The sequence below is a fragment of the Oncorhynchus keta genome, chromosome 36, assembly GCF_023373465.1.
Source record: "Oncorhynchus keta strain PuntledgeMale-10-30-2019 chromosome 36, Oket_V2, whole genome shotgun sequence".
Lineage (NCBI taxonomy): Eukaryota > Metazoa > Chordata > Actinopteri > Salmoniformes > Salmonidae > Oncorhynchus > Oncorhynchus keta.
The window spans coordinates 22827322-22846554 of NC_068456.1; the positions used below are offsets into that span (position 1 = coordinate 22827322).

At 42.1% G+C, this 19233-nt stretch overlaps 1 protein-coding gene across 1 annotated transcript in view; it reads left to right on the plus strand.

The window, feature by feature from the left end:
• The window catches only part of LOC118369811 (inactive phospholipase D5-like), a 62643-nt gene that overhangs the window by 34887 nt on the left and 8523 nt on the right, over positions 1-19233 (plus strand). Inside the window, exons 3-8 of the mRNA XM_035754519.2 lie at positions 11461-11653; positions 13852-13960; positions 14775-14899; positions 16318-16515; positions 17628-17764; positions 17940-18105. Coding sequence (XP_035610412.1) covers positions 11461-11653; positions 13852-13960; positions 14775-14899; positions 16318-16515; positions 17628-17764; positions 17940-18105 — 928 coding nt within the window. The remainder of the gene's footprint in view (positions 1-11460; positions 11654-13851; positions 13961-14774; positions 14900-16317; positions 16516-17627; positions 17765-17939; positions 18106-19233) is intronic.

The following is a 19233-nucleotide window of genomic DNA, read 5'->3' on the forward strand; positions in this document are numbered from 1 at the left end:
CCATGATTTTGAAATGAGATGTTCGACGAACAGGTGTCCACATAAATGGCCTTTTGTTGGGCTGCATCGATGACAGGGCACATCTGAAAGCATTGTGTGAGAAATAATCTATTTTGAGCGATGGGTTTGTTTGAGGAAGTTAAAAATCCACTGTGCTCATTCAGAGTGGAACCTATCCCCTTTGCCGAGTAAGCTAAGTCAGTGTGGTGTAGAGAAAATGTAATACTTTGATCAAGACATTAATGTCAATTATGGCAATCATAGTTCTCCAAATCTGGCATATATATACAATTTTGTATGTGTCATAGGCCAAGACCTTTATGAGGCAGGGATCTTGTATTGCTTGTATTCAGGAAGTCTACTTCAGGGGGAAAATTAGATTAATTTTTGGATTAGGGCACATAGGCTTTGTAAACAGAATATTTCATCAAATTAATATCCTGTGTGCAGGATAAACTTCTGTGCTGCGTCAGACGTTTTCCCAGATTAGGGCTGCAGTGTGCCAGAGAGGAGTTCATAATGATCGACATGTTGCTGCTTCCTTCCTTATGACTCTTTGTAAACTGTCAGCATTTGGAGCCACTATTGACCAGTGCTACATTTCACTGCTGTTAACTTGGTCTATTTCAGGACCTCCTGTATCTTGCCATGTCTGATCCCATTGGCTCCTGCTGTCTTAGCATTAATTGTCTGGGATTATGCATGGAGTGCTGTTTTAGAATGATTGGGGTTCTGTTCATGATGAAATTTTGCCATGCCATGGTAGAGCTTAGTGAACGTAATGTTCCGTGAGCAGTATGGGGATTGATAGCATCTCTCTACAGCTCTTTCACTTCAAGAGTGCTGAAGTACTTTTCAGACTAATAATAATTTGAGGGGTGCTTATATTTGTTATTTTACACACAAGTGTAATGGAACTGTGTTTCTTGCATAGCCCAACTCCCCAACTACCATTGTACAGCGCCCCTGGAGCAATTAGGGTCAAGTGCCTAGCTTTGACTTATTTTACCCTTATTTTACCAGGTAAGTTGACTGAGAACACATTCTCATTTACAGCAACAACCTGGGGAATAGTTACAGGGGATGGGGGGGTGATGAATGAGCTAATTGGAAGCTGGGGATGATTAGGTAGCCATGATAGGAGGGCCATATTGAGAATACAGTCAGGAGACCGGGGTTAATGCCCCTACTCTTACAATAAGTGCCCTGGGATCTTTAGTGACCACAGACAGTCAGGACACCTGTTTAACGCCCCATCTGAAGACGGCACCCTACACAGGCCAATGGGATATATTTTTTTAGACCAGAGGAAAGAGTGCTTCCTACACCACTTCCAGCAGTATCTGGTCTCCCATTCAGAGACTGACCAGGACCAATCCTGCTTAGCTACAGAGGCAAGCCAGCAGTGGGATGCAGTGTGGTATGCTTGCTCAAGGGCACAGCGGCAGATGTTTTACCTTGTAGGCTCTGGTATACTGTTTGAGCTCCTATTTCCTGTCTCGCATGAGTAATGTCAAATTGTCAACCTATACCCGATTGTCAAACTGTGCAACTGCAATACAAGGTGTATTAAGCTATTAGTATCTAACATCAACTAATGCATTATTGCAATGATATTCTACCTCACAACTTTAGGTTAATCCAAAGATTCCTGTAGCCAATTAGATGCGATCATATTGTGCATTGCTGTACTTGTCTAACAGCTGGTATTGAATGTCTGTTGACGAGGTACATATTGATCCAAGGCTGTGTAGTGGCAGACTAGAAACTAAATCATGTAGTTTCTGGATGGTGATGGACCTAGAAAAGGGTTAGTGGTCTCATTTAATGGTAGACCTTTGATTAAAATCTATCTTTGGAATCCACTGCTCCTGATAATGCAGTAGGAGAACTAGACTGTTTATTTACTTTGTACAAGACTTTATACATGGAAGTCCCCATCAAATGTTTGTTTTAATGTCACCTAAACTGTATAATGAATTAAGGGGCATAAGAACAGTTTGTCAAACATGTGTTTTTGGCTACTAATTACCAGTGCAGTCAGTATTCACCCAGTGCCCTATAAAGGAATGATGACTGTTTACTATTTCTGGCAGACCTTCAGTCAGTAGCATCCAAGACACTCTACCTGGGTCATATTCTATACAGTAACCAAACAGGCTCAAAGTTCTGCCAGCATCTGGAGTCTGAATTAATGGATTGTCTTAGCCACTGCATACTAAATCCAGTCTCAGGCCCAGGCAGTGAGATTCTTACATTTTATTTCTGGAATTTATCCTCATATATATATACAGTACCAGTCAAAAGTTTGGACACACTTACTCATTCAAGTCTTTCTTTTCTTTTTACTAGTTTCTACATTGTAGAATAATAGTGAAGACATCAAAACTATGAAATAACACATATGGAATCATGTAGTAACCAAGAAAGTGTTAAACAAATCTTTGAGATTCTTCAAAGTAGCCACCTTTGTCTTGATGACAGCTTTGCACACTATTGGTATTCTCTCAACCAGCTTCATGAGGTAGTCACCTGGAATGCATTTCAATTAACAGGTGTGCCTTGTTAAAATTTCATTTGTGGAATTTCTTTCCTTAATGCGTTTGAGCCAGTCAGTTGTGTTGTGACAAGGTAGGGGTGGTATACAGAAGATATCCCTATTTGGTAAAAGACCAAGTCCATATTATGGCAAGAACATCTCAAATAAGCAAAGAGAAATGACAATCCATCATTACTATAAGACATGAAGGCCAGTCAATTAGTAGGTGTGGTAGGAGTAGGTGTGTCCAAACGTTTGACTGGTACTGTATCTGTATTTGAGTATTCTCAGCAATTCTATTTTTTTATTTGACCTTTTTATTTTACCAGGCAAGTCCATTAAGAACAAATTTGGCCTGGCAAGCGGCATAAGGCCTCCTGTGGGGCAATGGGGGCGGGGATTTAAAGTGTAAGAAAAGATGGACAACAGCAATATTTCAGACATTTGTAATGACATTACAATAATGCATAATAATACTTTTTTCATGACTTACGTCATCGTACTATATGTGAATTTGCCTATTCCTATTGGGATGTCATAAAGAATACATGAAAACACTGATCAATTCCAGGCATATCTAGCTCGTCATCTACCATGGGTCTCATTCACATTCACAGAGCCTTGGCTGCTACTATCAAAATAGTTTCCACCATTTAACATGCCTTAGTGCTGAAACAAATGCTCTCCTCACTTTACAGAGACCTGCTTGCTGTTAGAGGCATACATAATCCCTGTGCATTATTTATTGAGTGAAATGGGTTGTTGTTTTTTCTCATTAAGATGACGTGTTCTTCTTCCCTGGTCTTCCCCACTTTTGTGTTTCTAATTCTAATGGTAAATAATGCATGGAGTGACTGTTCACTTTATCAGTCTCTGAATCTTGCATGCTATTTCCAGAGTTTGCTTGTTTGTGTGTTATTGCATTTTGTCTATTCATGTTTTAGAGATTTAAAGTTTACAGAATAATCTACCATACTTTCCTGATCCTAACCTAAATCAATCCAAGTTAATTTCACAAATACATTTGTTTGACTACCATTCTCTTTGGGATATGTAGTGCTTTACTTATGGAACATATGAACACCTTAGTGTCCTTTACCATATTCCTTTTCTCCAACGTCATGACCTGATTTCAAGTGGTTAGTCACCCAGTCACGTTTTCTGGTACGCCACCGGTCAATTTGGTTTTGCAGCACTGACGGTATTTTGTCTGCTTGCTGACTCAACCAGGGCCAGGAACTGAATGTCTGCTCAACATCTCACTTGACTTGCCCTATTACCGTTTTATGTGATTAACTGTGTTTTCCTCCAAATGTTTTTTATATATATTTTTGGGGGTTACCCCCTTTTTTCTCCCCAATTTCGTGGTGTCCAATTGTCCCATCATTGCAACTCCCGTACGGACTCGGGAGAGGCGAAGGTTGAGATCCGTGCGTCCAACGAAACACGACCCCGCCAAGACGCACTGATTCTTGAAACAATGCCTGCTTAATCTGGAAGTCTGCCTCACCAATGTGTCGAAGGAAACACCATACACCTGGCGACCTTGTCAGCGTGCATCCCCCCAGCCCGCCACAGGAGTGGCTAGAGTGCTGCAGTGCCTTAGACCGCTGTGCCACTCTGGAGGCGTTTTCCTCCAATATTCAACCATTTCCCAGCATGAAGAATGTTTGCTCGGTATTGGATTGGTATGAATCAATGATCTGGCAAGATAAAGCAGAAGCAATTTAGTTTTTTGTAATTTTATGTTGCATTTTCATAATTATACAGATAAGAAAGAACAGGTAGAGGGAAAAACATACACTAATCCTCTACCAGATCAAACCCACCCCAACCCCCATGCTCTAACAGAACACACACTGATCCCCTACCAGATCAAACCCACCCCAACCCCCATGCCCCCACATGCCCCTCTAACAGAACAGAACACACTGATCCCCCAGATCAAACCAGCTCTAACAGAACACACACTGATCAAAAACCCACCCCAACCCCCATGCTCTAACAGAACACACACTGATCCCTACCAGATCAAACCCACAGAAACAGAACACACACTGATCCCCTACCAGATCAAACCCACCCCAACCCCCCCATGCTCTAACAGAACACACACTGATCCCCTACCAGATCAAACCCACCCCAACCCCCCATGCTCTAACAGAACACACACTGATCCCCTACCAGATTAATCCTACCCCAATGCTCCAACAGAGCCCCACCCCAAAACCAGACTGAAAGCAGGTATCCCTACCAGATTAAACCTACCCAAACCCCCCATGCTCTAACAGAACACACACTGATCCCCTACCAGATTAATCCTACCCCAATGCTCCAACAGAGCCCCACCCCAAAACCAGACTGAAAGCAGGTATTATATAGAATTTGAGTTATATACACATGCACTTAGGTTGGAGACATTAAAACCCGTTTGTCAACCACTCCACAAATTTCTTGTTAACAAACTATAGTTTTGGCAAGTAGGTTAGGACATCTACTTTGTGCATGACACAAGTAATTTAAAACAATTGTTTACATACAGATTATTTCACTGTATCACAATTCCAGTGGGTCAGAAGTGTACATACAAAGTTGACTGTGCCTTTCGACAGCTTGGAAAATTGCAGAAAATTATATCATGGCTTTAGAAGCTTCTGATAGGCTTCTGATAGGCTAATTGACATCATCAGAGTCAATTGGAGGTGTACCTGTGGATGTATTTCAAGGCCTACCTTCAAACTCAGTGCCTCTTTGCTTGACATCATGGGAAAATCAGCCAAGACCTCAGAAGAAAAATTGTAGACTTCCACAAGTCTGGCTCATCCTTGGGAGCAATTTACAAATGCCTGAAGGTACCACGTTCATCTGTACAAACAATAGTACGCAAGTATAAGCTCCATGGGACCACGCAGCCGTCATACCGCTCAGGAAGGAAACGCGTTCTGTCGCCTAGAGATGAACGTACTTTGGTGCGTTCAAAGTGGTGATCCTAACTGACCTGAGGGAATTTGTATGAGGATTAAATGTCAGGAATTGTAAAAAACTAGGTTTAAATGTATTTGGCTATGGTATATGTAAACTTCAACTGTGTGTGTGTGTGTGTGTGAGAGAGAGAGTGAGAGAGAGAATCAAACAAAAAGTAAACAAGAGTAAAAAATAGTGATACAAATTCCAATTTGGGTTTGTTTATGGAGTTGTGAAAGTAGCTGGGTCCATGTCTTCTACAAAGGATAGGAAAGGAGGCCAGATATTATAATGTAATTGCAGATCCGCTAATGGAGTAGCACATTTTCTCTGGCTTGATGTTGCATGACTTCCTTTATCCAATGGCTAAACGTAGGAGGAAACCCATCCTTCAGAGCCATTCGGGTTTGATAAAAGCATGCAGTGTGTCTAAAACACTCAGGCTGACACACTAATTCCAATATGTTTACCTTATATTCAGCACTCCTGCTGGGCTAGAATGGGGTTTGAAACATTAAGGAGAGCAACTGAATTTGCAATGTACAGAAATGTACTGCGTGGTGTGTCTATGAAATTGAAATAGAACACATTCTTGGCAGATGTAACACAGTTCTTTAGAAGATTTAATTCAATTACTTATGATCAATTAGCTTTGATGTCCTTATGGACCAGCACACAGTTTGACGTACATCTGTGTTCGTTAGGTCAGATCTGTGTTTGTTGTCAGGTTGCTATGACAGCCTAAGACACTGATATATGTTTCACTTAGACCTGGATACATTCATGGAGAGACAATAGACACTGTGTTTCTAAAATGTATTTCAAGTTTTAATGTCATGTGCACTGAACTGCCTTTCTTGCAAGCTCCAAACCCCCAACTGCAGTAATCAATATCAATGTACCACTAAAAATAACATAACAAAAACACACAACAAATAAGAACATGAGAAAGTAAGAAGCTATGTACTGTACAGGGTCAGTTCCAATACTATATAAACAATGTGCAGGGATACTGGAGTGATACTATGTATTAGGGTCAGGTGACTAGGCATCAGGATATATGATGCGTAATTGATTGTATACGCACACGTGTGTGTGTTTGAGTCCTGTGAGTGTGCATACAGAGGGTGCAGAAATAAAACACAGGTCAACTCAGTCCATGTAGCCATTCTGTTAGCTATTTACCAGTCTTATGGCTTGGGGATTGAAGCTGTTCAGGAGCCTATTGGTCTCCAGACTTTTATTAAATCCCTTATTTATTTATTTTACTTTTTTTAATCCCTTTTTCTCCCCAAATTCATGGTATCCAATTGGTAGTTACAGTCCTGTCCCATCACTGCAACTTCCGTACGGACTCAGGAGAGGCAAAGGTCAAGAGCCGTGCGTCCTCCGAAACACAACCCAGCCAAGCCGCATGGCTTCTTGACACAACACCCGCTTAACCCCGAAGCCAGCTGCACCAATGTGTCAGAGGAAACACTGTACACCTGGCAACCGTGTCCATTGCGCCCGGCCATCCACAGGAGTTGCTAATGCGCGATGGGACAGGAACATTCCTGCTGGCCAAACCCTCCCCTAACCCAGACAACACTGGGCCAATTGTGCGTCGCCCCATGGGTCTCCCGATCCCGGCTGGCTACGACAGAGCCTGGACTCGAACCAGGATCTCTAGTGGCACAGGTAGCAGTGCCTTAGACCACTACGCCACTCGGGAAGCCCCGTTGGTGTCAGACTTGATGCACCGGTACCGCTTGCCATGGGGAAGCAGAGAGAACAGTCTATGGCTTGGGTGGCTGGAGTCTTTAACAATTTTCCGGGCCTTCCTTTCACACCGCCTGATGTAGAGGCTGTGACTTGGCTGTCCGCACCACCATCTGTCGTGCCATGCGATCGAGACTGGTGCTGTTGCCATACTAAGCAGTAATGCAGCCAGTCAAGATGCTCTCAATGGTGCAGCTGCAGAACTTTGAGGATTTGAGGGTACATGCCAAACGTTTTCAACCTCCTGAGGGGGAAGAGGCACTGGTCCTGCCTTCTTCACAACTGTGCATGTGTGAGTGGACCATTTTAATTCCTTAGTCATTTGGACACCGAGGAACTTGAAGCTCTCAACCTGCTCCACTGCAGGCCCGTTGATGTGGGTGGAGAGCGTGCTTGCCCCCCCCCAGATCCACAATCAGCTCCTTGGTCTTATTGATGTTGAGGGAGAAGTTATCCCGGCACCACACTGCCAGGTCACAGACCCCCTCCCTGTAGGCTGTGTCGTCGTAGGCTGTGTCATCATCGCCGGTGATCAGGCCTACCATCCTCACGTCGTAAGCAAACTTGATAGTGTTGGAGTTGTGCATGGCCACACAGTTGTAGATGAACAGGGAGTACAGGAGGGGACTAAGCATGCACCCATGTGGGGCCCCCGTGTTGCGGGTCATCGTGGCGGAGGGGATGTTGCCTACCCTCACCATCTGGGGTTGGCCCGTCAGGAAGTCCAGGATCCAGTTGCATAGGGAGGTGTTCAGTCCCAGGCTCCTAAGCTTGGTGTCGTGTCTTTGGCTATGCCGGATTAATTGCTATGACATGCTATTCTATAAAATAATTGATCCGTAATTAATATTACCTGATTGAGCTAATCATGTAAATGTAATTAACTAAAGAGTCGGGACACCACAAAATAATATTTATAGAGCTGTTATCTTCTGAATAAACTTTTAAAGATCTAGTAATATTTTACATCAATAGCAGTCAATATTAATCGTTACCTTAATTCAGTCTCATCTGAATGTTGTAAATTCTTGGTTATATTCACAAACCCTGGCTAACATGTTGAATCAGCAATACAAAATTGGGTTTAATTATTTATTTACACATACACATAATTAATCATAACTTGATTACAAATTACGTCATAAAGGAAAACGTCCCTAGCGGGCGGAACAGATATGACAGCTTGTTACACAAAAGAAAATGGGCTGGGTTTGAGTGAAAGAGCGGGAAGACTGAGGAACAAAGGGCGACACTGTGCTATCGTAAATACAGTATCTTATGCATTCTGAATTACCGCCCATTTGGAAAAGGAAAATGCAATAAATATTTACCCTGAGCTGCGCTTCGGTAGGTTGGTGATAGATGGAAGGCCGTGTTGCCAAACCGAGTCCTTTGAAGAATGTCCCTGGTGGTCAATTTAAAACGTTGTAGTAACGTCGTTGTGTGATAGACGGGATACCCTGTCTGTTCCTTCCTAACCCTTGTTTGCAGCTGCTGTTGCTAACTCAACGGCTAGGAGGTATCACTTCTGTAGTGAATAAGAGTTCAAAGTTCCTACCATTCGCAACGAAAGCTCACGCTGATGTTGGCTTCGTTCTGTAGTTATTATCTGAACCATTCGGACATCGGACCGTCATCCTCACATCCTCGGAACAGGAGGTTATATTGTCGTCAAGGCTTTATATAGGAAGGGAGAAAAGGGGTGTGTTTCATAGTTTACAATCTATGTCTCTTTATGTGGGCGGGCCACTTCGTCGGGCCTAATTCACAGATGACAACCGAACTGACATCATATTAATTAAGAATATAGTATATATAGTTCATTCAATATAGTTAATTTCCCCCCACCTTCTGATGTTCCCAGAATCTCTGTTAACCAAGGTGTTTGCAAATGTAACATCAGTAGGGTAGAGAGAGGAAAAAGGGGGGAAGAAGTATTTATGACTGTCGTAAACCTACCCCGAGGCCAACATCATGACATTGGTGAAGAGCTTGGAGGGGACAATCATGTTGAACGCTGAGCTGTAGTCAATGAACCGCATTCTCACATACAGTTGAAGTTGGAAGTTTACATACACCTTAGCCAAATACATTTAAACTCAGTTTTTCACAATTCCTGACATTTAATCCTGGTTAAAATGCCCTGTCTTAGGTCAGTTAGGATCAACACTTTTATTTTAAGAATGTGAAATTTCAGAATAATAGTAGAGAATTATTTAATTCAGTTTTTATTTCTTTCATCACATTCCCAGTGGGTCAGAAATTTGCATACACTCAATCAGTATTTGGTAGCATTGCCTTAAACAATTTAAACTTGGGTCAAACATTTCAGGTAGCCTTCCACAAGCTTCCCACAATAAGTTGGGTGAATTTTGGCCCATTCCTCCTGACAGAGCTGGTGTAACTGAGTCAGGTTTGTAGGCCTCTTTGCTCTTGCACTTTTCGCACCAAAGTACGTTCCTCTCTAGGCGACAGAACGCATCTCCTTCCTGAGCGGTATGATGGCTGCGTGGAGGTCTACAATTTTTCTTCTGAGGTCTTGGCTGATTTCTTTAGATTTTCCCATGATGTCAAGCAAAGAGGCACTGAGTTTGAAGGTAGGCCTTGAAATACATCCACAGGTACACCTCCAATTGACTCTAATTATGTCAATTAGCCTATCAGAAGCTTCTAAAGCCATGACATCATGTTCTTGAGTTTTCCACGCTGTTTAAAAGGCACAGTCAACTTAGTGTATGTAAACTTCTGTCCCACTGAAATAATGATATAGTGAACATTCATAAGTGAAATTATCTGTATGTAAATAATTGTTGTAAAAATTACTTGTCATGCACAAACCGACTTGCCAAAACTATAGTTTGTTAACAAGAAATTTGTGTAGTGGTTGAAAAATAAGTTTTTTTAATGACTCCAACCTAAGTGTATGTAAACTTCCAACTTCAACTGTAGGTATTCCTCTTATACAGTATAGGTGGGTGAGGGCAGTGTGGAGTACAATTGAGATTGCATCGTCTATGGATCTGTTGGGGCTGTATGCAAATTGGAGTGGGTCTAAGGTGTCTGTTGATATGTGCCATAACCAGCCTTTCAAATGAGAGGTTGAAAATGACAGTGAATATACGTGCCAGATGATCTGTGCATGCTCTGAGAATGCTCCCTGGAATACTGGCCTTGCGAGTGTTAAACCTGATCTAAAGACCTTTCTTGTTGGCCTTGGAGAGCGAGGCAAAGTAGAGATTTCCTGCTGGAGTGCCAATTTGGTGGGGTAAAGAAAAAAACTAAAACTTGGGTTCAAATTCTTTAAAATTCTTTCACTGTGTGTAATTGAGCCTGCCTGATGCAGTGGAACCAATGGCATAATCCCCAAAAATGCCAACCCTGAAATTCCAAGCAAACTCAACCTATTATCGGGGTGGCAGGGTAGCCTAGTGGTTAGAGTGTTGGACTGGTAACCGAAAGGTTTCATGTTCAAATCCCCGAGCTGACAAGGTACAAATCTGTCGTTCTGCCCCTGAACAGGCACTTAATCCACTTAACCCACTGTTCCTAGGCCGTCATTGAAAATAAGAATTTGTTCTTAACTGACTTGCCTAGTTAAATAAAATTAAAATGAAATAATTACTTGAAGTATTTCAAAGAAAACAAGTACTATTTGAACCCAGGCTTGATGATTGACTATTGGTGTTGAGACTTCACTGGCTGGGTTTAGAAGCCTTTTTAAACTTTTCATATTTGATTTCCATTACATTTATGATACTATAATTCACTCTACTTGAAAGCAGCCGGATGCATAGATAATGATTCTAAATGATGTCCTGGAAAATGTGCCACAGTTCCATTAGAGTTCTGCCACGGTGTTCCTGTTAGAAGGCAGTCTTCTATTCACCCCTACAACTGATCTCGGTGATAATAATGTCTAGATGGATAATTTTCTAAAATATAGTGTAGGAGGTAATCATAGGTGAACGTCAATGCATATGACCTCGTTTTACAACATCCCAAGGCAGCTGCACAAGTTACAGATGATTCTGTGGCTAATGCAGACAGACATAATTGTCTCTGTGCTGTAAATTACTCTATTAAAATAACAGTTCTTTAATTAAACTTCTCTGGCTTCTAGGTCTTTTCAATTACAAGGCTGAAAAACAGCCATGTGTCATTAAATTAGTTTTTTTTTCACTCATTTTCAATCACAGGGTAGTGCTTGTGGAGAATATTCCAGAAGATGTCACCTTCTCTGAGAATGCTACATCCCACCTCCCCCTCTCTGCTGGGCTGCACAGCCTGTTGGACCTGGCAGTGGCTGGTCACTCTGTGGAGATTGTGTCACCTCAATGGAACCTGAACCCCCCGGACTATGAATCCAGATTCCTACAATCTTCTAGGCAGGTAAGCACAACAACCAAACAGGTAGCACCCCCAGGGCAAATAAGGCATTACTGTTTATCATACCTAGCCATAACACTTACTTTACGTGGCAGTTTTACTTATGGTCTTTTTCTTGTCAACAAATCCAAATTTATTGTATAAGATGCTCATTACTGTTCTTCCACCAAGAATACAAATAGCTTAAGTTGTATTGTAAAAGCACCGTGAAATGCTTAACTGTGAGCTCTACCCAACAGTGCACTTATTAATAAAATAGTCTAAATAATCATTTAAAAAAAGTATATAATAAAGAAAACAAGAAATAAGAAACAGCTGTATCCAGGGAGTATGTATACATATCTTGTTAACCTTATTCCAGCTGCTGTGACTTCTTGTTGCTTCAAAGATCAGCCTTAAATCCAGTCTTATCCATCGCTCACACATTGTCTTTATAGACTTATGCAGACTGGGTATGGCCACATTCTGCCAGAATGTGCCATTATTAGTTTGCAGCCAAAGCCAAGCCCATCTATTGTGTTGGCACACCAGTAGACCCCCCCCAAAAAAAAAAAAACTTAACTGGAGAGAAATTGCACTTGGGGGCCCTCTGGCCTACACAATTATAATTGCTGGAGCCTGGCCCAATGTAAAAAATTACATTAAAATGAAATGCATTTTTGGTTATTGGTTAAAAATCTATATTTTAAAATCACAATTCAGCAGCAAACAAAAAAAATATAATATAATAATAATAATATATGCCATTTAGCAGACGCTTTTATCCAAAGCGACTTACAGTCATGTGTGCATATTATTCCCAACCCACTAACATGCTCTAAAAATACTACTATATTTAGGAAAGCTGTTCAATTATTCCCACAAAATAAAAATAGATACACTATATATACAAAAGTATGTGGACACCCCTTCAAATTAGTGAATTTGGCTATTTCAGCCACACCCGTTGCTGACAGGTGTATAAATTCAAGCACTCAGCCATGCAATCGCCATAGACAAACATTGGCAGTAGAATGGCCTTACTGAAGAGCTCAGTGACAGCCCTGCTAGAGCTGTCCCGGTCGACTGTGAAGAAATGTCTAGGAGCAACAACGGCTCAGTCATGAAGTGGTAGGCCACATGAGTTCACAGGACGGGACTGCCTAGTGCTGAGGTGCGTAGCGCGTAAAAAACATCTGTCCTCGGTTGCAACACTCACTACCGAGTTCCAAACCTCTTCTGGAAGCAACAACCATACAATAACTGTTCGTCGGGAGCTTCATGAAATGGGTTTCCATTACCGAGCAGCCGCATATAAGTCTAAGATCACCATGCGCAATGGCAAGCCTCGGCTGCAGTGGTGTAAAGCTCGCCACCATTGGACTCTGGAGCAGTGGAAAAGCGTTCTATGTAGTGATGAATCACGCTTCACCGTCTGGCAGTCTGACTGACGCGTTTACACTGATGCCAGGAGAACGCTACCTGCCCCATAGTGCCAGGTTTGGTGGAGGAGGAATAATGGTCTGGGGCTGTTGTTCATTGTTCAAGCTAGGCCCCTTAGTTCCAGTGAAGTGAAATCTTAATGACATTCTAGACAATTCTGTGCTTCCAACTTTGGCAACAGTTTTGGGAAGGCCCTACTGTTTCAGCATGACAATGCCCCAGTGCACAAAGCGAGGTCCATACAGAAATGGTTTTTCGAGATCGGTATGGAAGAACTTGACTGGCCTGCACAAAGCCCTGACCCCATCGAACACCTTTGGGATGAATTGGAACGCCAACTGCGAGCCAGGCCTAATCGCCCAACATCAGTGCCCGACCTCACTAATGCTTGTGCCTAAATGGAAGCATGTCCCTGAGGCAATGTTCCAACATCTAGTGGAAAGCCATCCCAGAGGATTGGAGGCTGTTATAACAGTAAAGGGGAGACCAACTCCATACTAATGCCCATGATTTTGGAATGAGATATTTGACGAGCAGGTGTCCACATACCTTTGGTCAGGTAGTGTATGATTGTGTCTCAATGTAATCTAGGTATGAAATGATTGTTAGTTTCAAATGCAATATATTTTTGAGCTTACTTGTGGTCATTTTGCAGTGTACAAATTATTATAATTACGTTTCGGCCCCCGACCACCCGCTTTGACAAATCAGCCCGCGGCTGAATTTAGTTGCCTACCCCTGACCTATGGTGATCCAATTAATTGTGTTCTTGGTTACAGGGCCAGGCTTTGCTGCAAAGACTGCAGGGACTGAAGAAGAAGGGAATCAATTTGAAGATAGCCAGTGGAATGATCAACTCTTCAGAGCTGAAGAGCCTGTCTCGTCACAGTGAGTCATGTTGTCAACCACAAGACCAGAGCTACAGTGACATTTACATTCCGTATACAGTATATTGCCATTTTATAGAAAATACTGGGTAGTGAACGGTGTGTCAGGGAAGCGACTTAAAGGGCACACACCCTTACGCAATGCACCAATAGGGTTAACCCCATTGCTGTGAAAAAGTATTTGCCACCATTCAAATTTTCTCTACTTTTGGATATTTTGATACTAAATATTATCAGTTCCTGGAATGGTCTGATCAAAGTCGAGACCTAATCCCAATTGAGATGTTGTGGCAGGACTTGAAATGAGCAGCCCACAAATGTCGCTGAGTTAAAGCAGTTCTGCATGCAAGAGTGGACCAGAATTCCTCCACAGCGATGTTAGAGACTGATCAACAACTATAGGAAGCATTTGGTAGAAGTCATTGCAGTTAAAGTTGGCACGGCCAGTTATTGAGTGTAAGGGAGCAATTACTTTTTAACACAGTGGAATTGGGTGTTGCATAACATCGTTAATTAAATAAATAAAATAAGTATACATTTTTGGGGTTATTTGTGAACTCAGGTTCCCTTTATCTAATATTAGGTTGAAGATCTGATTACATTTATGTCATTTAGCAGACGCTCTTATCCAGAGCGACTGCATTTTCATACTTTTTTCATACTGGTCCCCCGTGGGAATCGAACCCACAACCCTGGTGTTGCAATAACATTCTGTATCAAAAATCTGCAAAAATGGAGAATCAGAAAGGGTGCAAATACTTTTTCACAGCACTGATTTCTATCTCTGTCGATTCTGTCTTTTCCTACCTGTGTAGGTGAGGTACACTACATTAACATGACAGCCCTGACCAAAGGCTTTCTGCACTCTTCTTTCTGGGTGGTGGACAGGAAGCACATCTACATCGGCAGCGCCACCATGGACTGGCGATCACTGTCCACGGTATCTTAGTATATTCACTCCATTATATTACCTACCTGTGTATATTTCTTTCTTTTTTAAAAGTTTTTTGGTAGTTACAGTCTTGTCTCATCGCTGCAACTCCCGGACGAACTCGGGTGAGGCGACAGTCGAGAGCCGTGCGTCCTCTGAAACCCAACCAAGCCACATTGCTTCTTGACACAAGGCCTACTTAACCAGGAAGTTATGTGTTGGAGGAAACACCATACACCCGGCGACAAGCATTTCGCTACACTCGCATTAACATCTGCTAACCATGTGTATGTGACAAATAAAATTTGATTTGATTTGACCGTGTCAGCGTGCACTGTGCCCGGCCCGCCACAGGAGTCGATGGTGTGCGATGGGACAAGGACATCCCTGCTGGCCAAACCCTCCCCTAACCTGGATGATGCTGGGCCAATTGTGCACCGCCCCTTGGGTGTGCGACAGCGCCTGGACTCGAACCCAGAATCTCTAGTGGCACTGCGATGCAGTGCCTCAGACCACTGCACCACTCGGGAGGCCACCCGTGTATATTTCTGTAACATTTATTCTCCATTCAATGAGACCAGTCCACCGATGAGTGTTCCTCATACTGACTAATATGTTCCATACCTTGATTACGTAAACACTTAAACCAATCTACTGTGTACACAAAACCTGTTTTCATTTTGAGGTCTGATATTGCAGGCACTTTGAGGGTACTGTGTACAACCATCAGCTCTGGGGATTTTTGTCCAATGACTCTGCAATCAATATTTATTCAAACACTGCTAGTTACACTAGGAGAACAGCATCCATTAATTGGCTTAGGTTGCACAAACATCCGGAATATAAAAGAGATGCAACTTTTTATAGTTGGCACAAAACGTCACCGTTTTCACGTGCGTACGAGAAAGGACAATGCTGAATTAATTGAGTGAGGACAAAAAGGGAACGTGGTGCTGCTCAAAGCTGAAAAAGTACAAAAGGTTGATTTAAAGTGTGACCCCATTCGCTGTACCTAGCCCGTCTATCTTTATCACTGAAATAAACATTTGCTTGAGAAGTGCATCACTTGAAACCCTGCTGTGAGAAGGGATGGAAGAGGCTTGGTGATTGGAAGGGCCTGGAGGACTACCTGCCTCGTCCAGGGCCAGAGGAGGGCAGAAGACGATGGGGAGGATTCAGGGCTGGAAGGGAGAGGAGCACTGGGCTGTGGAGAGGAAACAAAAAAGAGGACAGGAGGGAGAAGGGGAAATTGAAGTGTGGGGAGTAGGATATGGGAGGAGAGGGAATGGAAAAGGGGGAATGGAAGGAGAGGAGGGGGAGGCAGGATGAGAAGAGATGTGTGAAGTAAGGATTTGGTATGGGTGGAGTCCCTGGGGGCACATGCTAACACCGTACAACATCTGTGCTGTTGCTTTGTTGTCTCTCAGATGAAAGAACTGGGCATCATCGTCTACAACTGTAGTTGCTTGGCACTGGACCTGCACAGGGTATTCAACCTCTACTGGCAGCTGCAGTATAAGGACTTTATACCGTCCATGTGGTCCAAAAGGCTGAGCGCCCTGTGGAACAAAGATGAGAACCTTCCACTTCTCTTCAACAACACCAAGGCTGAAGTCTTTGTCTCTGTGAGTGACAACTAATCGTTCTCTCACATGGCTTCATGCATAAAGACAGGAGTTTGTCTGGACGATGTGACCTTTTAACAAGGGCCTTGAAATGATTTTTTAGCATTCTGTATCAGTAGTAATTTGTATCATTCTGAAACAAGCTCATTTTATACTAAATTAATGAATACTTTACAGAGATTATGAATTCTTTGGGGTTTTTCTTGCTAGCAATAATACATTGCCAATATTTATGCATACTATTTGAATACTTTTCTTGGTTAAAGCCTTTACATTTGTCCTGGTATATAAATGATGTAAACATTTGCAATGTCCTCCCACAGTAAGAACTTTGACGAGAGGTGGCAGTTGGGTGAAAAAAGCTGTGTCTTATACAGCTCGATATGACTAATCAGCTGGTGTTTTAAGTACGCTAACGGGATGAAACATTGCATTGCTTCCAACAGAAAACATACGTTTGTCTGGTTGTAAATTAGGCCAGTCGATGAACATTTCTGAAAAACAGAGTGAACGTTAATCATCAGAAGTATTGATAGCATGGAACTGTGATCTGTCATTTTTCTCATCACACACATCCTATGGGTGACAGGGCTTTAGGCAGCGCGGCTCCGTGGCTGAGGAACACACTTCCAGACATTATTAGGGCTGCAGAGTCTCTGGCCTCCTTTAAGGCACAGCTCAAGACCGTGCTGTTCAGAAAAGCTTTCAAGGACCTCTGTTAATTCTGTTCTCATGTCATCCAGACCTGTATATAGCTTAGATTGTTGTCTGTGTTTTTTTAAATGTATTTTTATTTTATTGCACCTTGGGTGTGAGAAAAGAGCTTTACCAATTAAATTAATATTATTATTATATATCAAGAAATAAAGAACAGAGACAGGATCAGTTAGAGACAAGTAGAGAGAAGGTAACGATGCTGTTGGAATACTAATGGACAAAGATATGTTCCAAGAGGTAGTGGTGGTGGTGGTGGTGATGATGACGACGATTTGATAACAATAATGAGGACGACAACAATGACAATGATTCATTGCATCTGTAAAGCCTTGGCATTGACATGAGGGCCTCCGTTCTCTACTCTCCAATGATTTAACAGTCTTATCTTGTGGCAGAGCTCTCCAGATGTCTTCTGCCCTAAAGACAGGACCAGAGACCTTGATGCCATATCCTACGTGATCCAAAAGGCCAAGAGGTTCATCTACATATCCATTACAGACTATCTGCCTCTCACTAACAGGAATGCTCACAGGTGAGCAATTTGTTGATACTGACAGCACCTGATCACCTTATTGTTAGTGTTGTATTGTTCGCCCATTTATACAATACAATGACAACTGATCGAACGAAACCGATAGGATGTAACTGTGTATAATGACCTGTAATTACCAAACAGATTAGTGTGTAAATCTTTGCTACCTTGGCAGATACTGGTCACGTATAGACGGGATGCTTCGGGAGGCCTTGATCCTGAGGAACATCGAAGTGCGTCTGCTAGTAAGCTGCTGGGAGCAGACGCATCCCCTGACCTTTAACTTTGTGTGGTCCCTGAAGACCCTGTGCATGGAGCTGGCCAACTGTTCAATGGAGGCTGTGAGTGTGGACACCACATGCCTACATCCTCATTACCTGGATACAAACTGATGTTATACAGAATCATCATAGCTACTTTACCAGGCTCATTATACCTACAGTGAGCTACAAAAGTATTGGGACAATTATACATTTTTATTTTATTTGTTTAATCTATACTCCACCACTTTGGATTTGAATGATACAATGACTGAGGTTAAAGTGCAGACTGTAAGCTTTGATTAGAAGGCATTTTCATCCATATCAGGTGAACCGTTTAGAAATTACAGGACTTTTTGTACATAGTCCCCCCCCCCAAATTCACTTATGTGTATTAAAGTAGTCAAAAGTTTAGTATTTGGTACCACATTCCTAACTTGCAATGATTACATAAAGCTTCTGACTCTACAAAACTTGTTGGAGGCATTTGCTGTTTGTTTTGGTTGTGTTAAAGATTATTTTGTGCCCAATAGAAATGAATGGTAAGTAATGTATTGTATCATTTTGGAGTCACTTTAATTGTAAATAAGAATATAGTATGTTTCTAAACCAGGGGAGCATCTTTGGTTTTAGAAGTGGGAGGGACAAAAAAAAGTGAAATCAAAATATATTTATATTTGAGATTCTTTAAAGTGGCTACCCTTTGCCTTGATGACAGATTTGCACACTCTTGGCATTCTCTCAACCAGCTTCATGAGGTAGTACCCTGGAAGGCATTTCAATTAACAGGTGTGCGTTGTTAATTTGTGGAAGGTAGGGGTGGTATACAGAAGATAGCCCTATTTGGTAAAAGACCAAGTCCATATTGTTATTTTATTGTTACTCTTTAATTATTTGTTACTTTGTTCTTTTTTTCTCTTTTTCTTTCTTAACTGCATTGTTGGTTAAGAGCTTGTAAGGAAGCATTTCACTGTACCTGTTGTATTCGGCACATGTGAGAAATAAAATCCGATTTGATATTATGGTAAGAACAGCTGAAATAAGCAATGATAAATTTAAAGTTCATCATTGCTTTAAGACGTGAATGTCAGTCAGGGTGGAAAATGTCAAGAACTTTGAAAGTTTCTTCAAGTGCAGTCGCAAAAACCATCAAGCACTCATGAGAACCGCCCCAGGAAAGGAAGACCCAGATTTACCTCTGCTGCAGAG